At 56.8% G+C, this 25,097-nt stretch overlaps 13 protein-coding genes across 13 annotated transcripts; 5 read left to right on the forward strand and 8 right to left on the reverse strand.

The window, feature by feature from the left end:
• Positions 1–614: 614 nt before the first annotated feature.
• ACRALDRAFT_2044681 (uncharacterized protein) lies at positions 615–1,409 on the forward strand (the record flags this gene model as incomplete). The annotated part of the gene is made up of 1 exon (XM_071021456.1): positions 615–1,409. One exon carries the CDS (start codon positions 615–617, stop codon positions 1,407–1,409), a length of 795 nt encoding a protein of 264 aa, XP_070872036.1.
• Positions 1,410–1,771: 362 nt separating this feature from the next.
• On the reverse strand, positions 1,772–3,211 carry ACRALDRAFT_2044682 (uncharacterized protein; the record flags this gene model as incomplete). Its single annotated transcript, XM_071021457.1, has 5 exons — positions 1,772–1,966; positions 2,089–2,403; positions 2,505–2,847; positions 2,915–3,054; positions 3,182–3,211. The coding sequence occupies 5 exons, from the start codon at positions 3,209–3,211 to the stop codon at positions 1,772–1,774; spliced, it is 1,023 nt and encodes a 340-aa protein (XP_070872037.1).
• A 793-nt stretch (positions 3,212–4,004) lies between these two features.
• Positions 4,005–4,551, reverse strand: ACRALDRAFT_1072770 (uncharacterized protein; the record flags this gene model as incomplete). The annotated part of the gene is made up of 2 exons (XM_071018020.1): positions 4,005–4,390; positions 4,464–4,551. The coding sequence occupies 2 exons, from the start codon at positions 4,549–4,551 to the stop codon at positions 4,005–4,007; spliced, it is 474 nt and encodes a 157-aa protein (XP_070872038.1).
• Positions 4,552–4,611: 60 nt separating this feature from the next.
• ACRALDRAFT_213335 (uncharacterized protein) lies at positions 4,612–5,445 on the forward strand (the record flags this gene model as incomplete). The annotated part of the gene is made up of 7 exons (XM_071024061.1): positions 4,612–4,649; positions 4,684–4,738; positions 4,808–4,889; positions 4,959–4,994; positions 5,032–5,076; positions 5,116–5,180; positions 5,206–5,445. 7 exons carry the CDS (start codon positions 4,612–4,614, stop codon positions 5,443–5,445), a joined length of 561 nt encoding a protein of 186 aa, XP_070872039.1.
• Positions 5,446–5,473: 28 nt separating this feature from the next.
• Positions 5,474–7,317, forward strand: ACRALDRAFT_1072771 (uncharacterized protein; the record flags this gene model as incomplete). Its single annotated transcript, XM_071018021.1, has 3 exons — positions 5,474–5,836; positions 5,913–6,920; positions 7,000–7,317. The coding sequence occupies 3 exons, from the start codon at positions 5,474–5,476 to the stop codon at positions 7,315–7,317; spliced, it is 1,689 nt and encodes a 562-aa protein (XP_070872040.1).
• A 288-nt stretch (positions 7,318–7,605) lies between these two features.
• Positions 7,606–9,483, reverse strand: ACRALDRAFT_2141412 (uncharacterized protein; the record flags this gene model as incomplete). Its single annotated transcript, XM_071024177.1, has 2 exons — positions 7,606–8,490; positions 8,596–9,483. 2 exons carry the CDS (start codon positions 9,481–9,483, stop codon positions 7,606–7,608), a joined length of 1,773 nt encoding a protein of 590 aa, XP_070872041.1.
• Positions 9,484–10,108: 625 nt separating this feature from the next.
• On the reverse strand, positions 10,109–11,717 carry ACRALDRAFT_1078024 (uncharacterized protein). The gene is made up of 2 exons (XM_071018722.1): positions 11,098–11,717; positions 10,109–10,938 (listed from the first exon to the last, which is right to left on the reverse strand). The coding sequence occupies exons 1-2, from the start codon at positions 11,583–11,585 to the stop codon at positions 10,284–10,286; spliced, it is 1,143 nt and encodes a 380-aa protein (XP_070872042.1). The 5' UTR covers positions 11,586–11,717; the 3' UTR covers positions 10,109–10,283.
• A 2,056-nt stretch (positions 11,718–13,773) lies between these two features.
• ACRALDRAFT_1045005 (uncharacterized protein) lies at positions 13,774–16,352 on the reverse strand. Its single transcript, XM_071015380.1, has 2 exons — positions 14,702–16,352; positions 13,774–14,645 (listed from the first exon to the last, which is right to left on the reverse strand). The coding sequence occupies exons 1-2, from the start codon at positions 16,229–16,231 to the stop codon at positions 14,538–14,540; spliced, it is 1,638 nt and encodes a 545-aa protein (XP_070872043.1). The 5' UTR covers positions 16,232–16,352; the 3' UTR covers positions 13,774–14,537.
• A 460-nt stretch (positions 16,353–16,812) lies between these two features.
• ACRALDRAFT_1072775 (uncharacterized protein) lies at positions 16,813–17,486 on the forward strand (the record flags this gene model as incomplete). The annotated part of the gene is made up of 2 exons (XM_071018022.1): positions 16,813–16,998; positions 17,085–17,486. The coding sequence occupies 2 exons, from the start codon at positions 16,813–16,815 to the stop codon at positions 17,484–17,486; spliced, it is 588 nt and encodes a 195-aa protein (XP_070872044.1).
• Positions 17,487–17,758: 272 nt separating this feature from the next.
• ACRALDRAFT_2044688 (uncharacterized protein) lies at positions 17,759–19,857 on the reverse strand (the record flags this gene model as incomplete). The annotated part of the gene is made up of 3 exons (XM_071021458.1): positions 17,759–17,939; positions 18,004–19,539; positions 19,607–19,857. 3 exons carry the CDS (start codon positions 19,855–19,857, stop codon positions 17,759–17,761), a joined length of 1,968 nt encoding a protein of 655 aa, XP_070872045.1.
• A 186-nt stretch (positions 19,858–20,043) lies between these two features.
• Positions 20,044–21,911, reverse strand: ACRALDRAFT_1078027 (uncharacterized protein). Its single transcript, XM_071018723.1, has 2 exons — positions 21,014–21,911; positions 20,044–20,948 (listed from the first exon to the last, which is right to left on the reverse strand). Exons 1-2 carry the CDS (start codon positions 21,487–21,489, stop codon positions 20,540–20,542), a joined length of 885 nt encoding a protein of 294 aa, XP_070872046.1. The 5' UTR covers positions 21,490–21,911; the 3' UTR covers positions 20,044–20,539.
• Positions 21,496–22,319, forward strand: ACRALDRAFT_213341 (uncharacterized protein; the record flags this gene model as incomplete). The annotated part of the gene is made up of 5 exons (XM_071024064.1): positions 21,496–21,513; positions 21,585–21,974; positions 22,010–22,080; positions 22,123–22,195; positions 22,281–22,319. The coding sequence occupies 5 exons, from the start codon at positions 21,496–21,498 to the stop codon at positions 22,317–22,319; spliced, it is 591 nt and encodes a 196-aa protein (XP_070872047.1).
• Positions 22,320–23,236: 917 nt separating this feature from the next.
• On the reverse strand, positions 23,237–24,873 carry ACRALDRAFT_1036824 (uncharacterized protein; the record flags this gene model as incomplete). Its single annotated transcript, XM_071015041.1, has 4 exons — positions 23,237–23,336; positions 23,416–23,897; positions 23,993–24,629; positions 24,707–24,873. The coding sequence occupies 4 exons, from the start codon at positions 24,871–24,873 to the stop codon at positions 23,237–23,239; spliced, it is 1,386 nt and encodes a 461-aa protein (XP_070872048.1).
• Between the last annotated feature and the right edge of the window lie 224 nt (positions 24,874–25,097).

Consider the following 25,097-nt stretch of genomic DNA (forward strand, 5'->3'; position numbering starts at 1 on the left):
TTTCATTCCGGCAGGTTGCGGTGATCCGTCTTTCTCTCCCTTTCACCTCGATTCGACCGTTGTCTGTTCCGTGTCCGGGGACAGCTTCAGCGTCCTGTATCAGACGTCTGACCGCGGGACGACGTCGACGACTCTAAAACCGGCAGACTCGTCCTGCCATCCTAGCCCACGAAAGATCTCGACTTTGATATCTCACGGATCGGCCTGATCCGACTTTCCGCTTGTCTCTCCGCCTTCTTGGGAGGCCGTCACCTTCCCCTGATACACCAACCGTCTCGGATCCTCGCCTTTGAACCCTGCATCACGCGGAACCGCTGCCATTACCCACCACACATACAGATTTGTTTCTCGCTGGTCCTTTCTAGATAAAGAGTCAGCTCCGTCTGCCCCACGTTATCTTGTCTTGCCTTCCCTCGCGAACCTCCGCGCAGCAGTGGGCGTCTTCGTCCCCGCACCAGTCGCGTACCATCTGGCGTTGATATCAGCCCTCTAGCGACCTATCCGGACCATCCTTGGTGGGTTCTACGCCCACTGGGTTCTACCGCGACTGGGCTCTAGATCAACTGTGCCGGGGACGTCGAAAGGAACAATCAAAGTCAAGACGACCCCGAAAAATGCTCCGAGCCACCGGTCTCCTAACCCTCCTGGTAGGCCTTGCGGCCGCCCAAGACGTCCACTTACGAAACTTTGCCGACTTGGACGAGTCTGGCATCTCTCTTCAGTGCCGGCGCGCATACAATGTGCCGTTAGAAGGCTGCCGTGCCAGGGACTTTTTTCCGGGCTCCGCTTGCTCCACGCCGTGCCTGTTCGGCATCACGAAACTACAGGCTGATATCCAGCAGACGTGCGGCGGTGTCCTGGTCCCCATCAACACACTGCTCGGACAAGCTCTCCTTGGGAATCTTCCGGCGGTGCTCTGCCCGAACAATGACCTTGACGATCCCGTTGGCACGACGGCGACGGCGACGACGACGACAATGGCGACGATGACGTCAGAAACTCCGACCTCAACTTCCACGACCGAGTCGCCAAGCACAATATCTACAACGCCGACGCCGACGTCGACTCGGATATCAACGACGACGTCAACAACCTTGACAACACTCGAATCCACCAGTTCGTCACCAGTTTCAAGTTCATCGAGCGAGTCCTCCATCGCACCACCTTCAAGTCGCACGTCCACTCGGACGAGTACTCCATCCCCCACTCCGACAGAAACCCCGCCCGAGCCGGAGGACGACGACGAGCAGGAAGAGGAGCAGGAACAGCGGCGACCAGATCCCGGCGGCGATCTCCTCAACCTCTTTCCCGAGCAAGCTGCTGCCGGTACGGCGCAGAAGCCGTACATGGCAGGTGCTGTCATTGCTTCGCTGTTTAGCATCGGAGCGGGCGTGTTCTTTGGGCTTTGATAATACGGATGTCATTAGTACGATTAATCAATCCTGGTAATGTTTAGATTTGATTTCTAGCGGGGCAGAGGGTGTTCTTTATTTGAAGGTGCATTCAGTGGCATATTGGAGGTATATTTCCGGAACGTTGGACGAGGGTCGACCGGGAAGACAGTGAGATGGGCGGCCTGGCGTTGGTGATAAGACATGAAGAGCATTACTTTGTGTATCATTAGGAGACGATTGAAGTAGATACCCATGTCCAACGGGACTTGTATATCGGGGGGAATAAGGAACAAGAGCATCCCGTTTTAACCTCTTCTTGTCATTCCTTACGTCTCGTCCATGTCGACTCTCGCTTTCCTTATGGCCAGGACCATGCGTTATTGCATCTTACCCATTCGCTCTGGGGTCCACATGATGCGTCTAAGTCGCGCCTTTTCCTCCTCCCCGCCAAAGATGGACTCGATCCCCAGGCTTGCGAGCTCGCACACCTGCGCGTCTGAGAGGTTAAAGTGCTCCGCTGCCAGTCGGTATTCGTTGGACAGCGGGCTGCCGAAGACTCCTACGTCGTCTGTCTGCTTTGCGTCAGTATGTACGTGTGCGCATTCCTCTGTTCTGTTTCCATGGGCATTTGAAATGGGCAAAGCAGGAAAAAGAAAAAGAAACGAAAACAAAAAGGAGGATTGCTAACACTCACCCCCAGAGACACCCAACAGCCCTTTGCACCCCACCACTCCCCGAAATGATGCCCCGCGAACCCTGCCGACGGACCCCTCGTCATGCCCGCGAGGATATTACAACTTAGGCACAACTCCAGCCCAATCCCGCGGAATCCCGCCTCGTCTTCTTCTCCCTGCTCCCCCCGCCGCCTCACGAGCTCCTTAACCCGGTCACTGAGCCAGATAACATGCCCCAACCGACCAGGCCGCCACGACAGCAGCGTGACGAGCTCCTCATCCGTCCCCGACGCCTCCGACTCGGCAAAGTGCACAGGATATGCAACCCGCGTCTCCTGGCCTCGACGAAGGCCGGGGTCAACTCGGCGATGGCGCCGCGGGGCGACGGGTCGAGGGCGGTGCGGGCCGTGGGGTCGCCGCAGAGATCCACGCCGACCACGATGCCACGCAGCCGGGCGGCGAGGTGGACGGTTTCCATGGCGGTGGGGAGGTCGTCGCGGCGGTCGATGCTGAGGATCAGTTTCGTGCGGAGGACGTCTGGGTCGCGTTGTCCTGTTTCGTACGAGGCGATTGCGTCCAGGACGGTGCGGACGTAGGATTCCCTGCTCAGAATCTCGGAGCCGTCGGTCGGGCTGCGGGTGGCGCGCGGGGTGGTGCGGAGTTCGAGGTAGCGGACGCCGTCTGCTGCAAAGTCGCGAAGGACGGCTTGCGTGGCGTAGGAGACGGAGGCTGGGTCGGTGATGAGGGCGTAGATGTAGGTTGAGAAGAGGGGGAAGAAGCTGTTGCGGGCGTTGATTGTTTTTGTTTCCAACATGCGCTCTAAGGGGTGATGGGAGTCAGACTAACGTTTTGAGGTTGTAGTCGTGTTTCCCCTCGGGCATGACCACGAGGGGGTCCTCGAGGTCCGTTACTCCTGCGGCTTTCTTGCGGCTCCAGATTTCGTGGAGGGTTTGTCGGCTTATACTACCTGTGAGATGGGCGTGGAGCTACTCAGGTCAGCTCTGGCGTTGAGATGGGGATGAACTGGGCATGAATGGAAACGAGGGCGTCTAGGAGCTGTCTTGCGTAGGTGTGATGAGGTTCATGGAGGAAGAGAGCGGGTTGAAAGTGTACCTCAAGTTTGGGGAGAGCTTTGAAATCCATGGCGATCAAGTCTGCTCGGAAGCAGTGAGATGCAGGTTCCTATGAATTGCAGAGTATGGACGAGAGGTTTGGGTGTTAAGGTGGAGGCGCAGGACCTAACTCGATGGAGACCTGAGTGTAGGTCTGTCTTACGGCGACCTGCGTCTTCACACGGCGATGTCAAGCATCGTAACGAAACGAGAGACAAGACGAATCACATCCCACTCGTTAAACTTGTCTCGCTCAAATTAGTTCAATATCACGACACACAACGACGAAACGAAGCGTAGAGAATGTCTGAGTGATCACCAAACAGAGTGGTCCTTGTCTCGTCCAACCGCCCAAAATTCATAACCTTGAAGATACTGTCACAAATATACAAGAGGAACCTCTGTTCCATGAGTTGGGAGCGAAATACACCCCCCCTTCGCAAGCCGTTCCGTTCTATCCTGCTTTCCCGCCTTCCGACACGAGCCTTTACCAAGCCCAATGATTACACACCAGAGCGAGAATGGGAAGCCGGTGACTGTAATTACCGGGTTTCCGGGCTGTTTGTCGCTCATGCTGCCCATTCCCCCGTTCTGGACCTTTCTCCATGCACCCATCCAAGTCGCACATTCGTACTCTGACCAGTCGAAAGATGACGGGCCAGACGAGAGGCCATTAATCGTCGAAGCGCAGACAAGTCGAAAATGGAAAAGGGTTGACGTCTATTATACAAAGCAGCCGAAAAATAAGAGCTGCAAATGGGCCATCATTTGCTTTGTCGCGATGGCTAGTTCTTTTGTTTTTTGGGGAGTCAGTGCATTGCGACTTAGAGCGAAGGACTAGCCTCGGCCTTGCCGAGGCTCTTGCTGAGCATGTCGACGGTCTGGCCCTCCTTCTGGCCCTGCTCGCCGGCGGTGAGGAGCTCGCTGCCCATCTCGCGCATGCGGTACTCGCGCTCCATGCCCTCAATCTGCTGGTCCTCGGCCCAGCACGTGGCCAGGGGGACGCCGATCATGAGGGCGGCGGTGCAGACGACCCAGACGGTGCGGGAGCTGTAGTACCAGGTGTTTTGGACGGCGCGGGTGCCCGTGTTGATGCGGGCGCCGATCCAGCTGCGGGTGGTAGGCGGGATCATGTCCTTGAGCGCGTAGAGGCGCTCGGCAAAGGTTTCCTCGTTGGGGTCGTAGTCGCTGTCTTCGGAGATTTCAGAGTCTGAAGGGAGGACGAGTTAGTGTGTTGTGAGCAAGAGTGAAAAAATAATCGAGGTGGAATTGGGATCACGAACCGGTATCGGTAAAGTCGGCATCATCCTCCTCAGGGCCCGGTTGGGTGGTCAGGAAGTGTTCGTCCTCGACTTCGACGAGTTGGACCATCTTGGCGGTTACTGGGTATCGGTATGGAGAGGTGTTGTGGAAGGAATTTTAGGGACTCCGATGGGGAGACGGAGATTTGAAGATGTTGAAGACGTAGCGTAGAGATCCTGCCGTCGTCGTCTCGAATCAAAGAAAGTCGGTTCTCAGGGACGAGAGATGGATTCGAGTTGTTCGTCGCCGTTATCCGGTGTCAGGCGCAATGATAAGGCGTATTCGTAGGATTGGATTGGTAGGTTAGGGATGATGGGTTCCTGAGCTTGAGAACATGAATCTCAAAAACTTGCATCCGGGCTCAAATTTTCGGGTGTCTTGGCGGTTAGCCTGGGATGAGATGGCCCGTGCCGTTTGTCGTAGGATAGTTATTCCCTTCCGAGAGTACAGTTCTCGTACTCCGTAATGATTATGAGTCTTTTCACACTTGATACTGTGGGCTCTGCATCTTGGTACGAATTCACGTGACTGTGGGACGCGTCATCCAAGTTTCGAAGGGTCTCCTCGGCGGCTCGGCAAGCTTCAGTACTAACAGTCGCTCTACGAATCAAAAGGCTGTTGTATGACGTCTAGCATCAACCTGGTGGGGCGACAAGCTCCTATGCTCTGGGCGTTTGGACCGACATCTCTTTGGCATTGTTTTTAATTTGGTTTATTCTTTAGCTTTTCGACTATACTTCGGGCGCATTCCTTGGTCAATCGCAATTTTCCGTCTTGTGTTTTTTCCTTGCTTGTTTCATTTCCATTCTACTGTCCTTACAACGTTGTCTCGAGGAAAGTGAAGCTATTCACAGCCTCACGACCGCAACCATCACCACCGCGACACCTCGGACACATTGCCGCGGCAACTTCCACAGACGACTCTCCACAGACGAATATAAATCACTGGATCTACCGACGTAAGGGCCAAACAATCGATTGACCATCGCGCATGTCGTCACAACAGTTCCACGGCCAACAGGCCGGTTATCACGGCTACCAGCCCGGCCAGTCGTATCATCCTCCGCCGCCGCAACAACACTACCAGCAACCGGGCTACGACTATAACCAACATTACCAGAAGAACAGTGGTTACCAGCCCGGCTATTCCCAAGGCTATCCTCCACCGCAGCCTCCTCCACCGCAGGCAGATCCATATGGTTATCAGCCTCCAGCTCCCCCTCCGCAGGGAGATCCATACGGTTATCAACCTCCTGCTCCCCCTCCGCCGGGCCATGATTCGGAAAAGTACAACTTCGACCAGGCCTTCAAGGTCGAGAAGCCCAAGTGGAACGATATTTGGGCTGCCGTATTGGTATGTCTCTCTGTCTTCTCCCTCTCCTCTCTCTTCCCCCCATCGATCCCCCGGCTAACCGCTCGCGCCCTCACAGTTCATCCTCTTCTTCCTCGGCTTCGCCGCCGTCTCGGGCATCTCCATCCACGGCTATGTCAAGGCCAGCAGCGGCGGCGGCATTTACGGCGATCAAGCCACTTTCGCCCTAAACAGCAACACCATCATCCTCTTCGCCTTCGTCCTGCTCATTGCCGTCGTCTTGAGCTACGGCTACGTCTGGCTCGCCCGCCTCTTCCCCAAACAGTTCATCTGGGCCACCGGCATCCTCAACGTCGCCTTCGCCATCGGCCTCGCCATTTACTTCTTCTACCGCCGGTCCTGGGGCGGCGCCATCGTCTTCCTCCTCTTCGGCCTCCTGCTCGCCTTTTGCTTCTACACATGGATCCCGCGCATCCCCTTCTCCGCCCTCATGCTGCGCACCGCCATCGATGTCGCCAAGCGCTACGGCCACGTCTACCTCGTCTCCTGGCTCGGCGGCCTCCTCGGCGCCGCCTTCGCCGCCTGGTACGCCGTCACCCTCGTCGCCGTCTACCACCGCTTCCAGCCCGACCCCCGGAACCCCAACTGCGCCGACGGCAGCTGCAGCAGCGCCCGCGTCACCGGCCTCATCGTCTTCGTCACCTTCACCATGTACTGGGTCTCCGAGGTTATCAAAAACGTTATTCACACCGCCATCTCCGGCGTCTATGGCGCCTGGTACTTCTGCGCCAACAACTTCCCTCACGCCGCCACCCGCGGGGCCCTGAAGCGCGCCATGACTTATAGTTTCGGTTCCATCTGCTTTGGCAGCCTCGTCGTCGCCATCATCAACTTCCTCCGCCACATCTGCTCCGTCGCCCGCTCCCAGGCCGCCTCCGAGGGCGACCTCATCAGCTGGGTTCTCTTCTGCGTCCTCAGCTGCATTCTCGCCATTGTCGACTGGGCCGTCACCTTCCTCAACCGCTACGCCTTCTCCCACATCGCCCTCTACGGCAAGGCCTACCTTCCGGCCGCCAAGGACACTTGGGCCATGATCAAGGATCGCGGTATTGACGCCTTGATCAATGTGAGTTCTTCTCTCCCGCCCGTACTGACCTTTTGCTTTCTTTTTCTGTCTTGCTGACAACTTTTTCCCCTCCTTCCAGGACTGCCTCATTGGCCCCGTGCTCTCCTTCGGCGCCGCCTTTGTGGGCTATGCGTCCGCACTCTTCGCCTATCTCTTCGTCACCTTCACCGACCCGCCTTACAACCAGGGTGGCGACTACACCGCCGTCATTATCGCCTTCTCCTTCCTCATCGGCCTCCAGATCGCCAACATCTTCACCACCCCCATCTCCAGCGGCATCGATACTATCTTCGTCGCGGCCGCCTGGGACCCCGAAGTCATGATCCGCGATCATCCCGAGCTCTACCACGAGATGGTCCGCGTCTATCCTCAAGTCCAGCAAGCCATCCACGCATGAGGGGGGTTGTGTTATTTGTGTTTGGTGGGGTGATAAAGTCCAGCAAGCCATCCACGCATGAGGGGGCCGGACCCGTTTAGAGTGAGGGCTAGGGGTGGCGTCCGGGAGAGAGGCGTTGCACGAGGATTCCGGCGTTCAAGTTGGATTGTCTTCTGAAGCCCATCCTCTGGTTTCCTTTCCTTTCCTTTTTTCTCTTCTTTCTTTTCTCTGTTTCTTGACTCCCTAGATGCATTAAAGTAATTACAACTCGAAAAATATCATTGTTAATACGAGTCCAACTATTATCCCCTACCGTGGGACCCAAACCCCCCCTGTGCCCAAAGCCTGATCCCGCATGGTAGCTCCCTCGGTCCGGACGCCAGCCCAGTGCAGCGGGATCCGGTCCACCTGTTTTTGCACCTTATCCCTGGCATCGACGTACCTGTCTGTAAAGGATCGTTCGCTCTTCAGCGCCTTCAACCGCTCGCGCGTCTCCACGGGGCCCCAATTCGGCCGGCTCAAGCTTGCCACCGTGATGACCACGTCCTCTGTATAGGCCGCGATGGCCACTTCTACGTAACTGCTGTTGCCATTTCCTCCCGAGTTGTCGCTGGAAGACGAAACGGACGAAGCGGACGAATAAGGAACAGACCTCCTCAGCTGGCCCATGACGAGCACCTTCACTTTCGCATCGTAGAACATGACGCCGCCAAACTCGTGGAGGAAATGCACCGTCACTTCGTTCCGCGCCACCACCGCCGGCGCGGCATACGGCGATGGTCCCACCATGACGATGGCCTCGTGCCACGCGTGCGACATGGTCTCCGGCAAGCCCTGCTTAGGCACCACGCAGGCCCAGGCGAAGTACACGCCGCGCATACGCAGCGGGACATCCTCAGGCGTCACGCCCTGCAGGTTCGCCGTCGGGATGCCCAGTTCCATGCCGCCACGTCCCGTCCCGCGACCTACCTTCCCCGATAACTTGACGGGGAAAGGATGCGCGGGACCGTCGTCGGACCCGATAACCTGCGGAGGGAGCGACGACGACGACGACGACATGTCCCACGCCGCATCACCACCCCCGACCTCCTGCAACGAAGCGTACCCCGTCCTCCCCCCTCCGCTCCGTGATGCCGCATAGCTTTCCTCGAAAGAGCCAATCTTCGTCTTTAATCCCGCTTTCGCGACCCCAATCTCCACGGCCCGCGAGGAGACATGCTTGTGCTTCAGGGCCTTCTGCTCGACCTTTTTAGCAACCCCCGCCGCGGCCGCGGTGGCAGCGAGCCGCGCGGGTGCGACGTACCGGTTGATCACGTTGGCTGCGACGGTGCTGCCGACCTTGACGCCAATCTCAATGGGCATGGTGCGCAGGCCTGCGCCGCGGAAGACGCTCGCGTCGGACGAAGTGCTGGCGACGCGGAACACGGGGCTGGGGCAGAGGACGATTTTCCTCTTTACCTTTGCCGCCGTGCTGGTACCGGTGCTAGTGCTGCCGTCGGCTGGTCGGTCGGCTCCGCCGCCGGTGCAGAGGACGAGGCGGAAGTAGCCGTCTTCGGCGGCGACGGGGATGCGGATGATGTGCGTCTCGCGGGCGACGTGGCGGCCGCTGTGTTTCTTGAGGAACCGGGAAATGTCGCGCTGGTAGCCCCGCTCGTCGGTCGGGGGCAGGTCGGCCGGCGATGCGCGGGTGCAGGGCGTTACGTCGAGCCAGGAGGTGGTGGCGCCGAGCAGGGACTTGAGCGCCATGCCTGTGTTTCCCGAGTAGCCCTTTCTCTGGAGCCAGAAGGAGCGGTCGGGCGGGAGGGGCCGGTCGGAGAAGATGGTGATGGCCACGGAGGTCGAGGGGCCACGGTACCAGATTAGGGCGGACGAGTGGCGGAGGATGGAGTAGTGGCGGGTGGATTCGGAAGGGTGGGGGATGAGGCCCCCGGCGAAGAAGACGGTTTCGTCAAAGGCGTGTTTGAGGAAGCTTTTCTCCTTGGTGGCATCGTCTTTGGGCAGGGGAGGCGCTGAGTTGGCCGTGGGCAGGGCGGGCCGGGTTGGCGTGGCCTGTGGTTGCTGCTGGTGATGGGAGGGCGGGTCCAAGGGGAAAGTGTGGCTCTGCGTCTGGATGCGAAGGTGCTGCCGCGTCTCGATTTCGGTCGCCTCCTTGTCGCCAGGATGCTGGGCCCGAACTTCAGTTCTCATCTCGGTTTCCATATCTGTCTGGAAAGAAGCCGGCGGTGTGCCCCAGCTGGGTACCGGCGAAGGACTTCGAAGACGACCAGTGGCGGCATCAATGCCGGGAAAGGCCGGTGTGAGATGGGCATGGGCATGGGCATCTCGGTGAAAGTTTGGCATTGATCGGCTGGGTCGTAGACGAGGGCCGGGGTTGGTTCCGAGTCCTCCGGGTCTAGGCCCCGGTCCGGGTCTTTGAGGTACTGGTACCCGTGGCGGTATTGGTGAGGCCGCCGGGCCGGGATACGGCGGCGGAGGGCCGAGATGGGCATAGGGGTCATCCCGCATAATGCGGGTCTCCATGGTCGCCTCAATTGCGTGCCGTCCCTCAGTTTTCTTTCGCGTTCTTTTCTTTGGGGTTGTGTGTGATGGGTGTAAGAGAAGAAAAAGGAGAAGCCAAGATGCGAAGACCACATCCGTGCATGTTGGCGGAATTGGCTCATTTCGGCTCTCTTTATAAGCATCACGTGGTCATTGGCCATCGAAGGACCCAAGTCCGACGTTCATCTCTGAATATCGCATCGGAATGGACAGAATAATGAATTTTAGTAATTAAATCGTTAATCAAGTAATTAGGAGCGCGGAACGACGGGAATAAGAAGGCAGAGGACGTAGATTTGAATCTGGCGCTCACAAAGAGAGACCTCGCTGTCTACTAGAACATCTCACTCTCCAAGTCACTCATCAGCAATGAGAGCGACGGCATGGCCGGTAACTTCCAGTCACACATATATCTAATCTAAGATATGACCAACAACACGGCAGCCGGCTCACTCGCCAATCCTACGCCATTTATGCTGGTAAATCCAATACCCGCCCCTCTCACACTGCTCCCGATCCAGCCGCCTCCAAAACCGAGTCCAGCCCGACCGCAAGCCCCCAGGCGACTCGAACGTCTCCTCATCCACCGGCTGCTTCTCCCGCGCCGCCTGGAGCAGAACGTCGTAGATGGACGGGAAGAAAATGACCTGCCGTTGCACCACAGCAGGGAAAGAATCGAGGGGACCCAGCAAGACCGACTCCAGCTCGTCTTCCTCCAGGTCTCCGACGGTCGTCGTCACGATGCGCTTAGTGGGATGAGGGTCGTCTGGGTCAAATCCAGGACGCGCCGAGCCCTCGAAAGTGACGTGGAGCCGGCGCAGGCCCGGGAAAGAGGCCGCCACCGTCGCCAGGATGCGCTGGTACTTTTCGCGCCCGCTCAGGCGCCGTAGTTCGCCCGGCGGCTGTGACATCGGGGTCGGGGCGGGGGCGTCGCCGAAGCGCGGGTCGATCATGGACTCGTCGTAGTCGTTGATTCGGACGTACAGGGACGTAACCCAACTCCGCTGCGGCTGGGGTAGCGCATAAGGAAAGTACAGGGCCTGGAGCCGCTGCTCGAGCTTGAATGTTGTGCTAATGTAGAGCAGATTTATCGTCTCCTCGTATCTGCCTTGCAAAAGAAAAGGGGGTGGCCCGTTGATAGGTGATTAGTTCCCGTGTCAAATATAGGCCCATGGTCGTCGTTGCTCTCGCGTGTCCAGACAGGAAACGTCCGCCACATGGAAAGCCACATGCCAAATAGGAATGGAATACGAAGAAACTTACGCTTGACGACAACTCGTTAGCCAGCCCATAACCCCCAGAAAGGTCTTCTCTCGCAGTCCCTCTTCCGATGGTCGAGGGGAAAAGTCCATTGGACAAGGGTCAGGGAGGGCCATCTCCATGCCGTGCTTCGGTGCCCCGCCGAGTCCAGCCTCCTCGTCCAGACCGCAAGCGCAACTCCACCAGTGCCAGCGCGGAGATTGACCCGCGCCGGCGTCGGGGTTACCGGAGGAGAGCGGGTCGACAGCTGACACGGCGCCGGGCGAATGGGGTATCCACGACGCGAGGGGCCGATGGCCCTTGCGCCAGTGCGCTTCCGACTGCAGCATTCGGCCGTATAAAAGGTAGAGGTGCACGACGCGGGCGGGAAACGCGAGTTGGTAGATGTGCCAACGGAGGTCGAACGTAAGAAGGTCGAATAAGGGACACCAGTCCTTGGGGCGCTTGGCCGTCCTCCCGTGGCTCTCGTCGGTATTGCGCTTCACCCTCATCTCGGTTGAGCTCGGCACGCCTGGTTGTGAGTCGGAAGGGGACAAGGCAAGATCCGAGCTACATGTAAGAGGCGTGCCGGGGTATGAAAGAGAAAGAACCAACTCTGGTTGGCATCGTAAATGTGAGTGTAGTTGGGAGGTTAAGAAGATAATGAGGCAGATGTATCGAGGAGCTGTCTTATCTCTTATCTTATCTATCATCTTCAGAGTGACGTACAGTGTACGGATCCGGATAGGAAAGCCCAGCTGTTTGATTGGTCAATAAGTGCAGGAACATTAGTTATGTACCTGTACAATGCCATCAAGTAGCCAGTAACCATGATGCACAGAGATGCTGAGGCCTAGCAAAGCCAAGGTACGTACACTAGTTGTCCATATACCACATAGGTACCTACTGAACTGAACTTCGTCCCTGGTGTTCATAACTTCCTGCCCGTCCGCCTTCGATTCCTCAACCTACCATGACCACACACACAGCCAGCGCCATGAGAGCCGCACACAGGCTCCCTCCTAGCCCCGATGCTCCGTCAACCAGCGTAGGCAGCTCCGATTCCGTTTCCATCGGCTCCTCCGCGTCGCCGCTCGTGTCAGGCTTCCCTAGTGTCGGCGTTGCAGTCGGATAAGACGCCGTCGAGATGCTCGTGGTCAGCGCCGTTTCTGCCTCCTCTTCGCACACCTGTTCGTCCGAGGCAGGGTCCGCAGAGTAGTCCGGCCCTTCGCTCGAATTCTCTGCGTCGCAGGCCGATTCCGACGGCTCGGCAGGGGATGTCCAGGACGTCGAAGACCACTCGACGTCTTCCTCACAGGCAGACGCCGAGGACGAAGCTGGGTCCATGTCGATTGGCTGTGACCAGGCGGGAGCCGTGGAGTAACCTTCGTTGTCGGCGACCACATCTCCCCCCAACGACGTTGTCGGCAAGGGATGCGAAGAAGTTGGCGTGTCGGTCGGATTGTTGTCCCAGACGTCCAGCTCCGAGTAAGACCACGGCGTCGTCGCTGGGGCGTCATCAATCGGTAGAATTGTAACCCGGCTCGAGGCGGTGGTCGTCAAGCTCACCGAGGCCGGCTCTAGCACTTCGACTGTGCTTCCGTCCGGTTTCCCGACGTCGACTGGAGGCTCGCCGCCTGGTGAGCTTTGGTACGCATACAGTAATCCGTAGCTATCTCCTCGGGAAAGGCAGAAATGTTCCGGCACGAAATTGGCTTCTTCTCCCAGCCAGTCAAGACACCAGCATTGGCTGCAAGGATGAAATACGGATCAGCTCTAATCAAAACGCTACCCAGGTGGCAAAGTCTTTCGGGGCCGCGGGCAGGCAAAATTGGGAGATACTGGAGCCACAGAGCCATTCCCTCCATGAAGATTTCCGGCTGATCTGCATGATGAGCATAACATACCTGGAAGATACAGTGGCGTAGTTATACAAGTAGCATACGTCCTGGCAGGTCTTGGGCGCCAGGACATCGATGTGACTCCCGTCGAAGCCGTGGGTGATAGATGTCATGTCAACGCAGCCCGAGTATTTCCAGACGGCTTCCTCGCCCTGTACCTGGGCCTGGGCCGAGAGGGCGAGAACCTGGAGGCCCAAGGCGATTTCAACAATCATGATGAGGGTGATAGGGAAACAAGAGTGCTTTGGAGATTTGTTAAGAACGTTGAAAAGTTGAAAGCAAGACGGCATCAGGGGAAGCAAGATGAGCGTCGGACGAGAGGTTTTGATGTCTGGAGTCTCCTGCCTCGCTGTCGCCCCTTTCCTATTTTCTTCCACCGTCTGATCGTCCTGCGTTCTTGTCCAACAGAAGCCTGTCCAACAGAAGGATGCATCATGTCTACTGCACAGTGCACCGGGAAGTCAGCTCTGTTGTGTTTCGCTCTCTTACCTGCTGGTCTCCTTGCTCATCTCTGACGGTCCCATTCCACGTTTCGCATGGTATCAAGGGAAGATGCATACACGTGGTATGGAATGCCATGTGTTACGCTGATATCATGTCTCCCTGGGAAATGTATACACCCGTTGTTTGCTCCTGCCGAGTTTCAGAATCCGGTACTTCGTAATGTCAACGTGTAAGAGAGGTGGATGCCGAGGGACGGCTACTGGGTCTTATCCCACTGTATGCAACAGCTGTAGTTCTCTGGCATCACTGGCATCGGGTCCTTGCTGATGTTGACTGACGTCGTACTCGGTCTGTTCTAGACTCTGACTTCGCTTGCCGTTCCTGGCCACGGCTGGAGGCACATGGCCCGTTTGTAGTCGAACTGCGCATGTGTAACTATACTACATACCAACTGGTCGTTTCTACGAAAGAGTCGAGATACTGGGATTCTGTGCAACAACCTCCACGAAAGCGACGACATGTGAAGGGGACGAGGTGGGTTTCTTGAATTTCCAGCTGCGTCTCTATCCGTTGGGACGTCTGTTTGATAGCTATCGAGTTGCGAGTGGACCTTTCAACAGACATGGAGACTCCATGTCAGGGGCCCCGGCAGAAACACATGGACGAAATGGCCAGTTAAGGCAGGATTAGGGCAAGCATGGCTGACAGCTTCCATTGGAAAAGCCTAGATTCACTGTATGCCACCAGGCGTACCGTGGATACACAGCCAGTAATATGGCTACGTGTACTCCTATGGTTTGAATCGCTGGTTGAAGTTCCCTTCTCGATGCAGTCCAGGCTCCTGGACACCAACGGTGGGGGACATCGTCAGAGCTCTCTTTGATCATCACGACGCCTGATCGACAGACGTTTGTCAGGCAACGCCCAAAGTCGCCGACTAGACAAGCGGTTACGCATGACTGCGAAACACAGCAGCCAGTACGGGGTCGGGGTTGATCGTTTCGCTTCATCATCCGATTGCCGCGCATCGTTGTCCGTCCCAGAGTAGCCTCCTCTCAGCCAAGGGAATGGGGAAAAGACAGAAAAAGGCCACGTTGCCGCAGCTCATGACAGCAGCGTCTATTTTTGTTTCCGCGACGATGCCGAGACCATCTTCTTCTTGACGTGCTTCGGAATCTTGGTTTTCCGCTTCTCCCTCTTAGCCTCCTTGACGGCTTGCTTGTGTAGCTAGGTGTATATCAGTTAAATGAAGTTCTTTTCACCCAGAGAGGGACGTGACTTACTTTCTTCTCCTCCTTGTCCTCGTGCTTCTTTCCGCGCGGCGGGCCCTTTTCAAACCTGGACTCGTCCTCGCTGCTGAGTTCTGCACCACTCCCAGACTCGTCATCCTCAGACTCGTCATCTTCCTCGTCTTCCTCCTGTTGCCGGCCCTTCTTGTCAACGACATTCTCAGCCAGAAGGCTCTTGTAGATCAGCTTGTCGCCTTGGCCCTGTTCAATCCGCTCGCCATCCTTTTCAATGTCGTACACTTGCTGTAGCGTTTGGGGAATGTACTGGTTGCGGAACACCTCGTTGTCTACCTCATCACCCGCCGCGGTGGCTTCGTCCCCACGGGTCTCGTACAGGTGCTCGATAGCTTCCGACAATCCTGGTTCCTCAGTCGCGCCCTCGACCGACGTCACAAAGTCGAAGATGGCGCGGTCCGTGAGCGTATCGACACCCTTACGGCGGAAGAAGTCCCCGACGTTCTTGATGTCCATACGGAGGAACTCGAGAGCCCTAGGATGGTCGGGTTCGACGCTCTGCGAGACGTCGATAATGTAGAGCGTGCCGTCGTGGTATAGGATGTTGTATTCGCTTAGGTCGGCATGGACCAGCCTGCAGACACGGTACAGACGTCGCATGATGCCCAGAAGCTGAACGTAGAGTTTCCTCCACTGCTGGTCAGCGTCGTCTCCGGTCACGGCGGCGTCCCGCAGCCGGGGATATGCCCAGCCTCTCCGGTCACCCAAGAAGCTCATGGCGAGAACATGCAGCTTGAGGTGGATGGGCTCGGGACAGGGGATGCCCGCCATGTGTATCCTCCTCATGTTCCTGAACTCTTTCTCCGCCCAGAGCTTCACCATCTTGCGGCTGTTGCTCTTATCGTAACCCTTTTGGAACCGATATTCGCCAGCAATGTATCTCTCGCGATCCTTAAAGACCATGACGGACGTCTTGTAAACCTTGATGGCCCGCTGCAGGGCAGGACCGTCGTCTGTTTGTAGCACGGCGTGGTACACGTTGGCCTCCTTTCCGGTGCTGATCGTTCCGTGCACCTCACCGACGATGCCGCGGTTGATCATCTGCAACAAGATCATCCGGGTCCTCTGGTCCAGCACCTGCTCGGTAGTGGCGCGGTCCGCCTTGTCTCTGGTTCTTTCCTCGTCCGTCTTCACGCTGTCGAGACGGATCTTGGCGGCATGCTTGGAGAGCGCGGCAACTTGGTCGTCGACACTGGCAAAGGTATTGGCAGTGGGCTTCTGCGGATTGGATCGTGGGGCCGCGCTCGCACTCGACTCGTTTGCGTTATGGACCATGCGTTGTCGGTTGTACGACTTGGTCAGGTCGCCAGATTCGACGTCCCAATCGTCGTCCATGATGTCCTCTTCGTCGAAAATGTCGTCCATATCCCCGTCTTCATTGGGGTCGGCAGTATATTCGCCAATATGTTGGACCTCGGAGGGAGAATCCTGGGTAGATTCGTAGCCTTGGTTCGGCGTATAAGCGTATGGGGGCTCATGAGGAGCGGATGGAGAGGCGGCGGGCGCCATGATCGGAGAAGCCGTGGTGATTATTTCAGGAGAAAGAGTTGTCCGTGAAAAAGAAAGAAATGCGTATCTATTCAAACCCCGTTCCGAATGTCGGTATTTATATGATGTCCTCGTTACGAATGTGGCGTTTTGTGATGATTTTCGTCGGCGGCGAATTTGAACCTAATGCTGAATTTCTTATCCCTTATCTTATCAGATTTGGCGGGGTAAACCCCGGTCAGTGACTCATGGATCGATTAACTCTATATAGCAATATATATTTCTATCGGATATAATGATCTGGTCTGGCGGACTGCCTAGTTCTCTCACCGTGAGCTTACCGAGTAGAAGAAACCGGCTGTGCGTACTGATCGAAAGTGTTGTGATTATTTTGTCTTCTTTTCAAGATCCTATTAATTCCACCTCGAACAATCGTACATTCAATCCAGCACGTATCTTGTCGGAGATCGCAAGTAGGTGATGAATTATGTAATCCAACTCGCTCCAGACAACCTCACCAGCTCATCAGCAACTTCACCAGCAACCTCATCAGAAACCTCATCCTCAACTGCCCACCTCTCTACCATCCGCACTCCGTCAAAATGGAGCGCAGTCAAGAGTCCTCCAATCTCCTCGACACCCACAACCGCCTCATCGCGGATATCCTCGCCCGCTTTCGCATGCTCACCATGCTAGCCACCATCCAAAGCGAAGGAGAGTCACGGAACATAGATGCTCAAACCATTGCCGTGACAGGCATGTCCATGCAGCTCGAATTCGAAGGACTCGTAAGCAACCTCCCCTTTCCCCGCCTCTATTTACATGGCGCATTCCCTCAATCTATAGTCACACTGACATTACGCCTCAAACACAGAGTACCTCAGTCAAGGACTTGCTGGCTCTCAGTCGCCGCCTCAAGGAGCTCTGGCTCTTCGGTCGTCTAGGCGGGGAGGACGAACAGGCCAAAGCCCAGGCCGAGCAGCTGGATCGCGACGTCGTGCGGTGCGCCGAGCTCGTCAACTCCATCCAGGCCAAGCGCTACGCCAGCTTAGCCAGCGAGAACGGAGGTTCCTGGGAACCGCTGGTCGAGATGAGAAGTGACGCTGCTGAAGGTGGAGCAGGAGCGGGAGCTGGTGGAGTAGTAGGTGCCGGAGGGGGAGGCACACGGGCTGCCCCAACGCCGACAGCTACGGCGACCGCATCCACTGCGCCATCGGTGACTGCGACTGCGACTGCGACTACGACTGCGACTTCTGGCTCATCGGGGACGACGTAGGTCACCCCTAAAGATCATGACTTTTCTCGCACAGCTACAGGACGGCGTTTTGAGGGATACAGAGAGGCAAGCACGCATATAGATACCCGCCGCAGCCATGTTTTGGAAGCGGCACAATGGAGAGAGATCACCAAACCCAGATATGATGATCATTGTACCGTATTCTACTGCTTCTACAATGCAGTGATCTATGGGTCTATGTTTTCGTTCTCAATTCCCCCGTCGTGAATCGGACGCCATGTGCAACGACTCAACTCCCATGCCGTCTAAGTCTAACCCTCTCCACCCTCGGGATCCTCATCCTCATCCTCGTCTCCGAGCTCTCTCGCAAGCGCCTTGTCGCCCTTCTCCTCCTTATTCGACCGCATCTTCGCGGCATCAATGCCCCCGTCCGTCAGCCACAAGAAAGATTCCGACTTGAAGTTGTCGACCTGTTGGAAGAAGACGTGGAATCTATGGGCTCACGTTAGTCCTCTGATGCTCCTGGCGGCTCATTCATAAGAACGCAGAAACTTACGTGTTCTCCTTCTCCTCGACCTCAAAGATGCGCTGGTAAATCTCCTTATCCTTAAACTCGTCGATCTGGTCGTCATACTTGGAAAAGTCAATGGGGTCCTTGCCCAGGGTATCCACCGCTTTTCGATTGTACCCGTCGAACACGGGTCGCTCCAGCAGCAAGCCTAGCCCCGGGGCCTTGGGGATGGCAATCTTGGTCTCGCGGTACGTCTCCTTGATGCGCTCAAATGGCGCGCCGCAGCGCACGAGCAGCGTGGCCATGCTGACCATCTTGCGGATCTGGTGCATCATGAAGCTCTGCCCGTGCACCTTGATGGAGACCCACTGCGTGTCGCGGATCTGGATGGGCTTCATGTTGACGTCGAACGACTTGATGTGGCGCTTGGCGGAAGGGTCCTTGAAGTTCTTCTGGATGGTGTAGTTGTGGAAGTTGTACGTGCCGACGTACTGGTTCAGCGCCTCTTGTAACCGCTGCAGCTGTTCCGGGCTGACCCTGTACGCGCGCTTCGCCTTGATGAAGGCTTGCTTGAGGTCGCGCAACGCCAAGTCTACCGGCGTCGGCTCCCGGGGCCTTCTAGGGGCGGGAGGAGCTGCCTCAGCCGCGCCATTGCTATCCCCACTCTTTGCGTCGGTGGTGGCCTTCTCAGCGTCGCCGGCACCCGCGCCGGATTCATTCTTCTGAAGCTCCCCCGCCTTGTCTCCTTGTTCAGCATTGCCAGGCTTCTGCGGCTTCGCCTCGTCTTCGACCTCGTCAACCGAGTGGAGTCTCTCCAACACCACTTCCCGAATCTTGGGATCCATCTGCTCCAGTATAGGCTTGACCGATTTCTCCTCGACCTCTTCCCAGAATCCCTTGACGTCCCCCTGCCTCGCCAGGAGATCGTCGTAGGTGCCGTGCTCCTTGGCCGACTCTACCACCTTCTTCCAGAGGTAGCTGTCGGGATGCGGGGGCAGCAAGCTGTATGTCGGCATGAGGTATTCGTACCACCGCGAATCGCACGACTGGTAGCAGCTGAAGGCATTGTTCGTCCGCAAAAGACCCCAGACGCGGATTTGCGGCGGCAGGTTGGCGTTGATCTTGTCGACGATGTCCTCATCCTCGATAATGAGCTTGAGGCTGATGACGTTGCCGGCGGCGTGGACGCCCTTGTCGGTCCGGGCGCAGCGTGCGAGACTCGACTTTTTCGGGTCGTCGGCGTTCGCCTTGGCGATGGCGCCGGCGGCGACAAAGGCCTTGAAGATGTCGCCCTCGATGGTCCTCTCGTCCCAGTTGATCTGCATCCCTTTGTAACCGGTACCCGAGTAGCCAATCATGACGGCGACTTTGCGCTTCGGTCGACGCGCCTCGGCGGCGATCTCTTCGTTTGAGAATGGGTTGGCTTTTCTAGGGTCCTTTGGACGTGGTTCCCCATCCTGCTGCCAGTTACCCTTCCTCTTGTTTTCTTGGGCTGCCCCTTCGCCGTTCTCGCCCAGCTTCCGTCGCTTGGCAGACTGGCGGTCGTCGCTCGATTGCTTGCGCTTGTCCTTCAATTGACGACTAGTTTCTTGTTAGACACTCTGCATCACAGAGGGAAGGAAGGGGAGGAAAGGGGGCGCCTGCTAACCGCCATTCGCTTCTGCCGACCCGTCGTTGTTTATCGTCCTGGCTCTTTAGCTTGTCATTCTCCTCTTTCTTCTGACCACCATTGTCGTTATCTAGCGCACCAGATCCGCCCTTTGAATCAGCCCCTGTAGGCTCGTTGGCGCGGGGCTCAGGCGCCTGAGCATTTGACGGGGTCGCAGGGACGTCCATTGGGGTGTCGGCCGACGACGACTGAGTCGTTGGATTGGATACAGAGTCCGGCTCGGATGCCATTGTGTCGGTAGAGCAAGACCAGCTCTCATTTATCTCGTGGAAAAAGGCGACGGGACAGTTGGTTCGCAATCGTCGAGGCCGCGAAAGAAAAAGTCGAGGAGCGCGAACGGAGGAGTTTTGTTTTGGACCATTCACAGTTGCGGGGCGAGTAGAAAGTGGGGACGGCGGGAAACCTCTCGGTGAGGGGCCAAGTGGAGTTGCGGCTGAACTTCGGCATTATTGACCTCGGTGAAGTGGCGGTGAAAAATGCACGAGTAGAACCTGAACACAACTTCCCGTGCGTTATTATGCGGGCCTGATCCTTTTCCTCTTCGTTTTCGACTTGGTGTCATTTTCCTCACTTACAACCGGACGACTTATGGCCGCCAGAAACCCTCGCAATAACAATGAGGCACATGCTCAAACCCATCTCCGAGGAGTGAGGATCAAATTCAACAGGCCTCCCAACTTTCACAGTGCTCCTCCCAGAGCAACCCCGAGCCAAAGAAAATAAGAAGTGTTTTGAAAATGTGAACCCAGCCAAGTCACATCAGTATCAAGTGGAAAAGGAGGGAAAAAAAAGGAAAGGATTAGAAATAAACAGACACACCGTGACCCCACCAGTGACCGAAGATGTTCATAAGGCCCAAGTCCCATACAAACAACATCTCAACCGACCTTGACCACATCATGGCAACACTCTTCACGGCGAACAAAACCGGTTTTCTTCTCCTCGCGGGGCATCGCCATTACAGCCAATGTATAGATGGTCAAAGGGTTGGCTTGCCACGCGCTGCTCCCTGGGGTCACATCGGTAGCCGGTGTAGTCGTCGGGACCCTCGCAGAAGTTGATGCAACAGTCCGTCCGGTTCTGCAACCAGATGTAACTCACGACGTCGAAGGGGAAGTTGAAGAATCCTTCCGCTTGGTAGACGTCGGTGTAATTGCCCGTAAAGTTTACGTCTGAGAATGCCTGGAAGGCAAATGTCCCGACCGGCAGCGCCACGGTCTCGTTGAGGAAGGTCGGCGTCGGTTCGGCCGGTGATGAGGTCGAGGTCCTGGTCGAGGTCGAGGTCGATGAGGTCGATGAAGGTGTGGAGGAAGTCATGTCGCTGCCATGCCCCGTGTTAGCCACTAGTAAAAGGAACATTGAAACGAAAAAGAGCGTCGCACGTACGTAGAAGACGATGTGGCCGTTGGCTCCGCCGAGCTTGCTGCCGACGGCGTCGTTGACGGTTCCTGTTCCTGTTCCTGGGCGTCCCCCCCACCGCCACCTCCTCCCCTTGTGGCGCCGACACCAGCGCCCACTGCCACAGCGATGATGACGACTCCGGCCACGGCGAGGAGGATCCAAAACGTTTTCCTCTTGACTCCGCAAATCCGGGGTGTCGGCGGCGGCGGAAACCCGGCGGAGGCAGCACCTCCCACCGGCGTGTGTGGATCAGGCGAGAGCGGGCTCACCACCTCCTTGTGTACGTCCCAGCCGTCACCTGGCGGGACGTGTTCGATCCCATCGTGGTGGGTGTAGGGGTACTTGCCCTCGCCGCCCTCGAGGCCATGTCTGGCGTATAATTCGGCCTGCGAGAGCGCCTGGGGCGACATGTCTGGTACGACCTCGGGGAGGTTTTCGTCGTGTGGCCTCGTGGTCGCCATTGTGAGATGTGTGGCGCGGAAATCGTGCAGCAGATCAATCGGTTTTTCCGTAAGCCGAGACGAAGGAATAGACGTGCGTGACGGTGTCGCACAAGTTCTTCTTGTCGTCACAAGCGTCGTTCAAGTTTGGAAGGGTCGTCGGACCCCGTTTAGTGAAGCCAAAGTCGAGCTTCCACTTTGTCCTGGTCTCTGGAGAAGACGACGACGCCAAGATCAAATCGACAGAGATTGGCTTCATATATCTACGCCAGTACCCCACGCATATTCTGGCGCTTCTTTCGGATCGGCACCAGCCCTATGTGTACCAGCGAGGTGAGGTGCACAAAGCTCTGGGGCCGGGGCCCTGGCAGTACAACGTACATATGCACCATTGTACGGAGTACGTTGTACGCCTGGGGACGAAGGATTCCAACGCATCTAGCCAGAGATTGGACATGAAGAGGTGGAGGGGTTCTCCGGACCGGGGGTTGAGAACAGAATGGAACGTTGCTCCACCCTCTACCCTGCCACTATGGCTCAGACCAATGCCTCGGACCAAGAGATGGGAACAAGCACACGGATGCAGTACGATACGGTTGCGTACGTCACATAGTCGTGATTATTTAAATCCCGAGAGTCAACAGAGCTGCGCAGCATAAACAACATAGGGCAGACCATGGCAAAGGGGCCATGTACAACGTACGAAGCACGTAAGCCCATCAGCGATGTCCAGGCTCGAGGAGGCCTTTTACGGGGGATACGATTCCGAAGTGGAAAAAAGGGGTAAAGTTAGCCCGACTTCAAGTCAGCAGCACACCACCATGTCCAATTCCAATTTCCCGGGGGATTGACCAAATCTGGCTACCGTAGTGCTTACCTAATACGGCTCCACTCTGTTCACAGCATGTGTTGAAAAACTGCCGACTGTGTCGTAATTACACAGTACATATACAACATACGCCCTCACTCCGTCCCGCTGTACAACGTACATATGTACCTCTACTTTTCCTTGCTAGTAAGTAGCAAACTTGGGTAGGTATTCTTCCATAATACAAAGTAGAATCTAGACCCAGGTTACCCGTAGCTCCCTTTACAACGGAATGAAGGGGCCGAGTGAGGGACACAGAGCCACACCTACCCGGCCCGCCCCGCTGATTTCGCGTTTGTCCCTCCTGATCCCTCTTGATAGGGCCACCGCCCTTCGGGGAGCATACGAAGTAGTGTACGGCAGAGGTTAGGACAAAGTAAGCCTTGCATGTGCTCTGCTAGGAACGCCACGCCAAGTTCCGGGGCCCAATCGTCGACAAGCCGAGGAAGAAGAAGGGTAGAATGGAACCGTCGGTGACCCTATTTGTCGACTCTAAACCAGCCTCCGTTAATAGTCACGTCTACTCCTTGCCGCGAAGAAATCTTCTTTTAACAGGCACAGGACGTGCAGAGGAATGTTGCGATACACAATAAGGTTGGTTTGGGAGTGACCTCACGCGACACATCTTCAATGTGTCCACACGTTTATCCGGGCTGCGTTCTCTCGAAGAATGGAATAAGTGGTGAGTTCCGTGCCTGGGCTCGTAATCGACGAAGAAGTCCGAGTCAAGGTAGGAACTGGCAGGCTCTGGTCTTTTGAGCCGAGCCAACATTGCGTACATGTACAACGGAACAATAACCATTCCTTGGGATAGGTATTGCATCACGGCCGCTCCATGAACAACCTAAGCCGTTCCCATGGCCGAATGTCAAAGCTATGTACCCCGCTTGGCATGTGCGCTCAGCTGGAGCTGATGAACTTCTCAAGCTCGTCCGGGTCCTTGATAGTAGTCGTCAAGTTCTCACTTCCAGTCGCGGTGATGAGAAGATTGTCCTCGATCCTGCCTCGCCCGTCAGCAGATGGTCCTTACCACACACACAGAAACATCATCCCGGTGCGGCCGAGGTTCGAAGGCTTACCTGACACCCCCGACATCCCAATACTTGTCCAGGACGTCGACGTCAATGTACTTCGAGTGGACGGGATTGGAGAGGTAGGGCTCGATGATAAAGTTGCAAAAGTAGATGCCGGGCTCGACGGTGACGATGCTCCCGGCGGCCAGGGGCCCCCTCTTGCGCAGGTAGCGGAACATGGGGTCCGGGTCGGCGTAGTTGGGGTTGCCGCCGACATCGTGGGTATCCATGCCGAGGTAGTGGCCGAGGCCGTGAGGGAAGAAGGCGACGCTGGTCCGGGCCTTGAGGATCTTGTCGGCGTCGCCGCCCTTGAAGATACCGACGGCCAGCAAGCCCTCGATGGCAATCTTATGGGCCAGCAGGTGCACGTCGTCCATGTTGACGCCTTCCTTGAGCTGCTTGATGCACTCGAGCTGCATCTTCAGGACAATGTCGTAGATGGCGCGAGACTCCTTGGAGAACTTGCCAGAAATCGGAAAGGTCCGCGTCTATGCGTTCTCCGAGTCAGTGGCAGAGTTTGGCGGGATAAAAAAGAAAAAAAGAAAAGAAGGGGGGTCGGTTGTCAAGGTGAGGGAAGACGAACAATGTCAGAGGCGTACAGGTTCCATTCGGCGCCGCCATCGAGAAGCACGTTGAGCTTTCCCTCCAATGGGGCGTTGTTGTGGACGTAGTGCAAGGTGGCGGCAGCACGCCCGGCCGCATGAATGGAGTGATAGGCTTGGTTCTTCGCGCCGTGAGCGATGCTCCTCTCGAGGAAGACGGCCTCGAGCTCCTGCTCGTTCTTGGCCCTCTTGACCATCCGCATGACGGCGTGGTGGGCCGTGGTGGAGATGGCGTTGGCCTTCTTGGTCAGGGCAACCTCGTAGTCGTCCTTGACGACGCGGCACTCTTCGATGGTGCGCTTGAGCAGGTCAAAGTCCTTGTTCTCAAACTCGATGAAGGTGATGGCGTCCAGCACCTGGTTGGGGATGGCGAAGGCGGTGGTGCCGGCGCCCTTTCCTAGCCTGGCGAGCTCGACGTTGACGTCGGTGGTATAGAGGACGCGGTCCACGTCGTAGAGTTCCTTGGCATCGTCGGCGGTGATGGGCATGCCGGACCAGATGACTTCTTCCGGGTCGACGGGCGGGATGAAGAGGGTGGATGTGCCCGAGGTCAGATCGTAGATGAAGTGGCAGTCGGCGAGGGGGCAACCGGTCAGGTAGTAGAAGTAGCGACGCTGTCTGTAGGGTGTTTGGTCAACGACGGGGGGCCAGACGACAATGTGTACCGAGATGCGATGGACGAAGAAAGGCCGTACCTGAAAGGCTCCGGGTGATCACTGTCCTCCTGCATCTTGGTGTGCGTCGCTTCGAGATACAGGACGCCCTTGGCATCGGGGACCTTGGAGCGGATGTGGTCGGCCACACGCTTGGCGTGGGCTTTCGCAGGGTATTTACCCTTGAGGATAGTCTCGTAGTCGGCCATGTCGGACGGAATGGACGGGACTGAGGTAGAATAGTGTTGAGATGGCCGTGCGGTCGGGAGAAGCGTTGAGCAGCAAAGACGGCGGCGAGGCGGGATCGAGAAACGCGTCGGGCGCGTATTGCAACTGGGGAAAGGCTTTGCCGAGAACCGACGTATGGTACTGGAAGACCTGGCGGAGAAGCAGGACCTATTGGCAGCGAAGATGGGCGACCGAAGAATCATTC

This window comes from Sodiomyces alcalophilus, assembly GCF_042370955.1.
Source record: "Sodiomyces alcalophilus JCM 7366 unplaced genomic scaffold ACRALscaffold_8, whole genome shotgun sequence".
NCBI lineage: Eukaryota > Fungi > Ascomycota > Sordariomycetes > Glomerellales > Plectosphaerellaceae > Sodiomyces > Sodiomyces alcalophilus.

Coding starts and splice junctions, on each gene's coding strand:
- ACRALDRAFT_1045005 (XM_071015380.1), bottom strand. CDS start 16,231: ATGGCGCCCGCCGCCTCTCCATCCGCTCCTCATGAGCCCCCATACGCT. Junction 14,646..14,701: donor AGGACAAGGAGGAGAAGAAA/GTAAGTCACGTC, acceptor ATATACACCTAG/CTACACAAGCAAGCCGTCAA.
- ACRALDRAFT_1078027 (XM_071018723.1), bottom strand. CDS start 21,489: ATGGCGACCACGAGGCCACACGACGAAAACCTCCCCGAGGTCGTACCA. Junction 20,949..21,013: donor ACGGCCACATCGTCTTCTAC/GTACGTGCGACG, acceptor GGGGCATGGCAG/CGACATGACTTCCTCCACAC.
- ACRALDRAFT_1078024 (XM_071018722.1), bottom strand. CDS start 11,585: ATGAGGGTGAAGCGCAATACCGACGAGAGCCACGGGAGGACGGCCAAG. Junction 10,939..11,097: donor CTAACGAGTTGTCGTCAAGC/GTAAGTTTCTTC, acceptor TTTGCAAGGCAG/ATACGAGGAGACGATAAATC.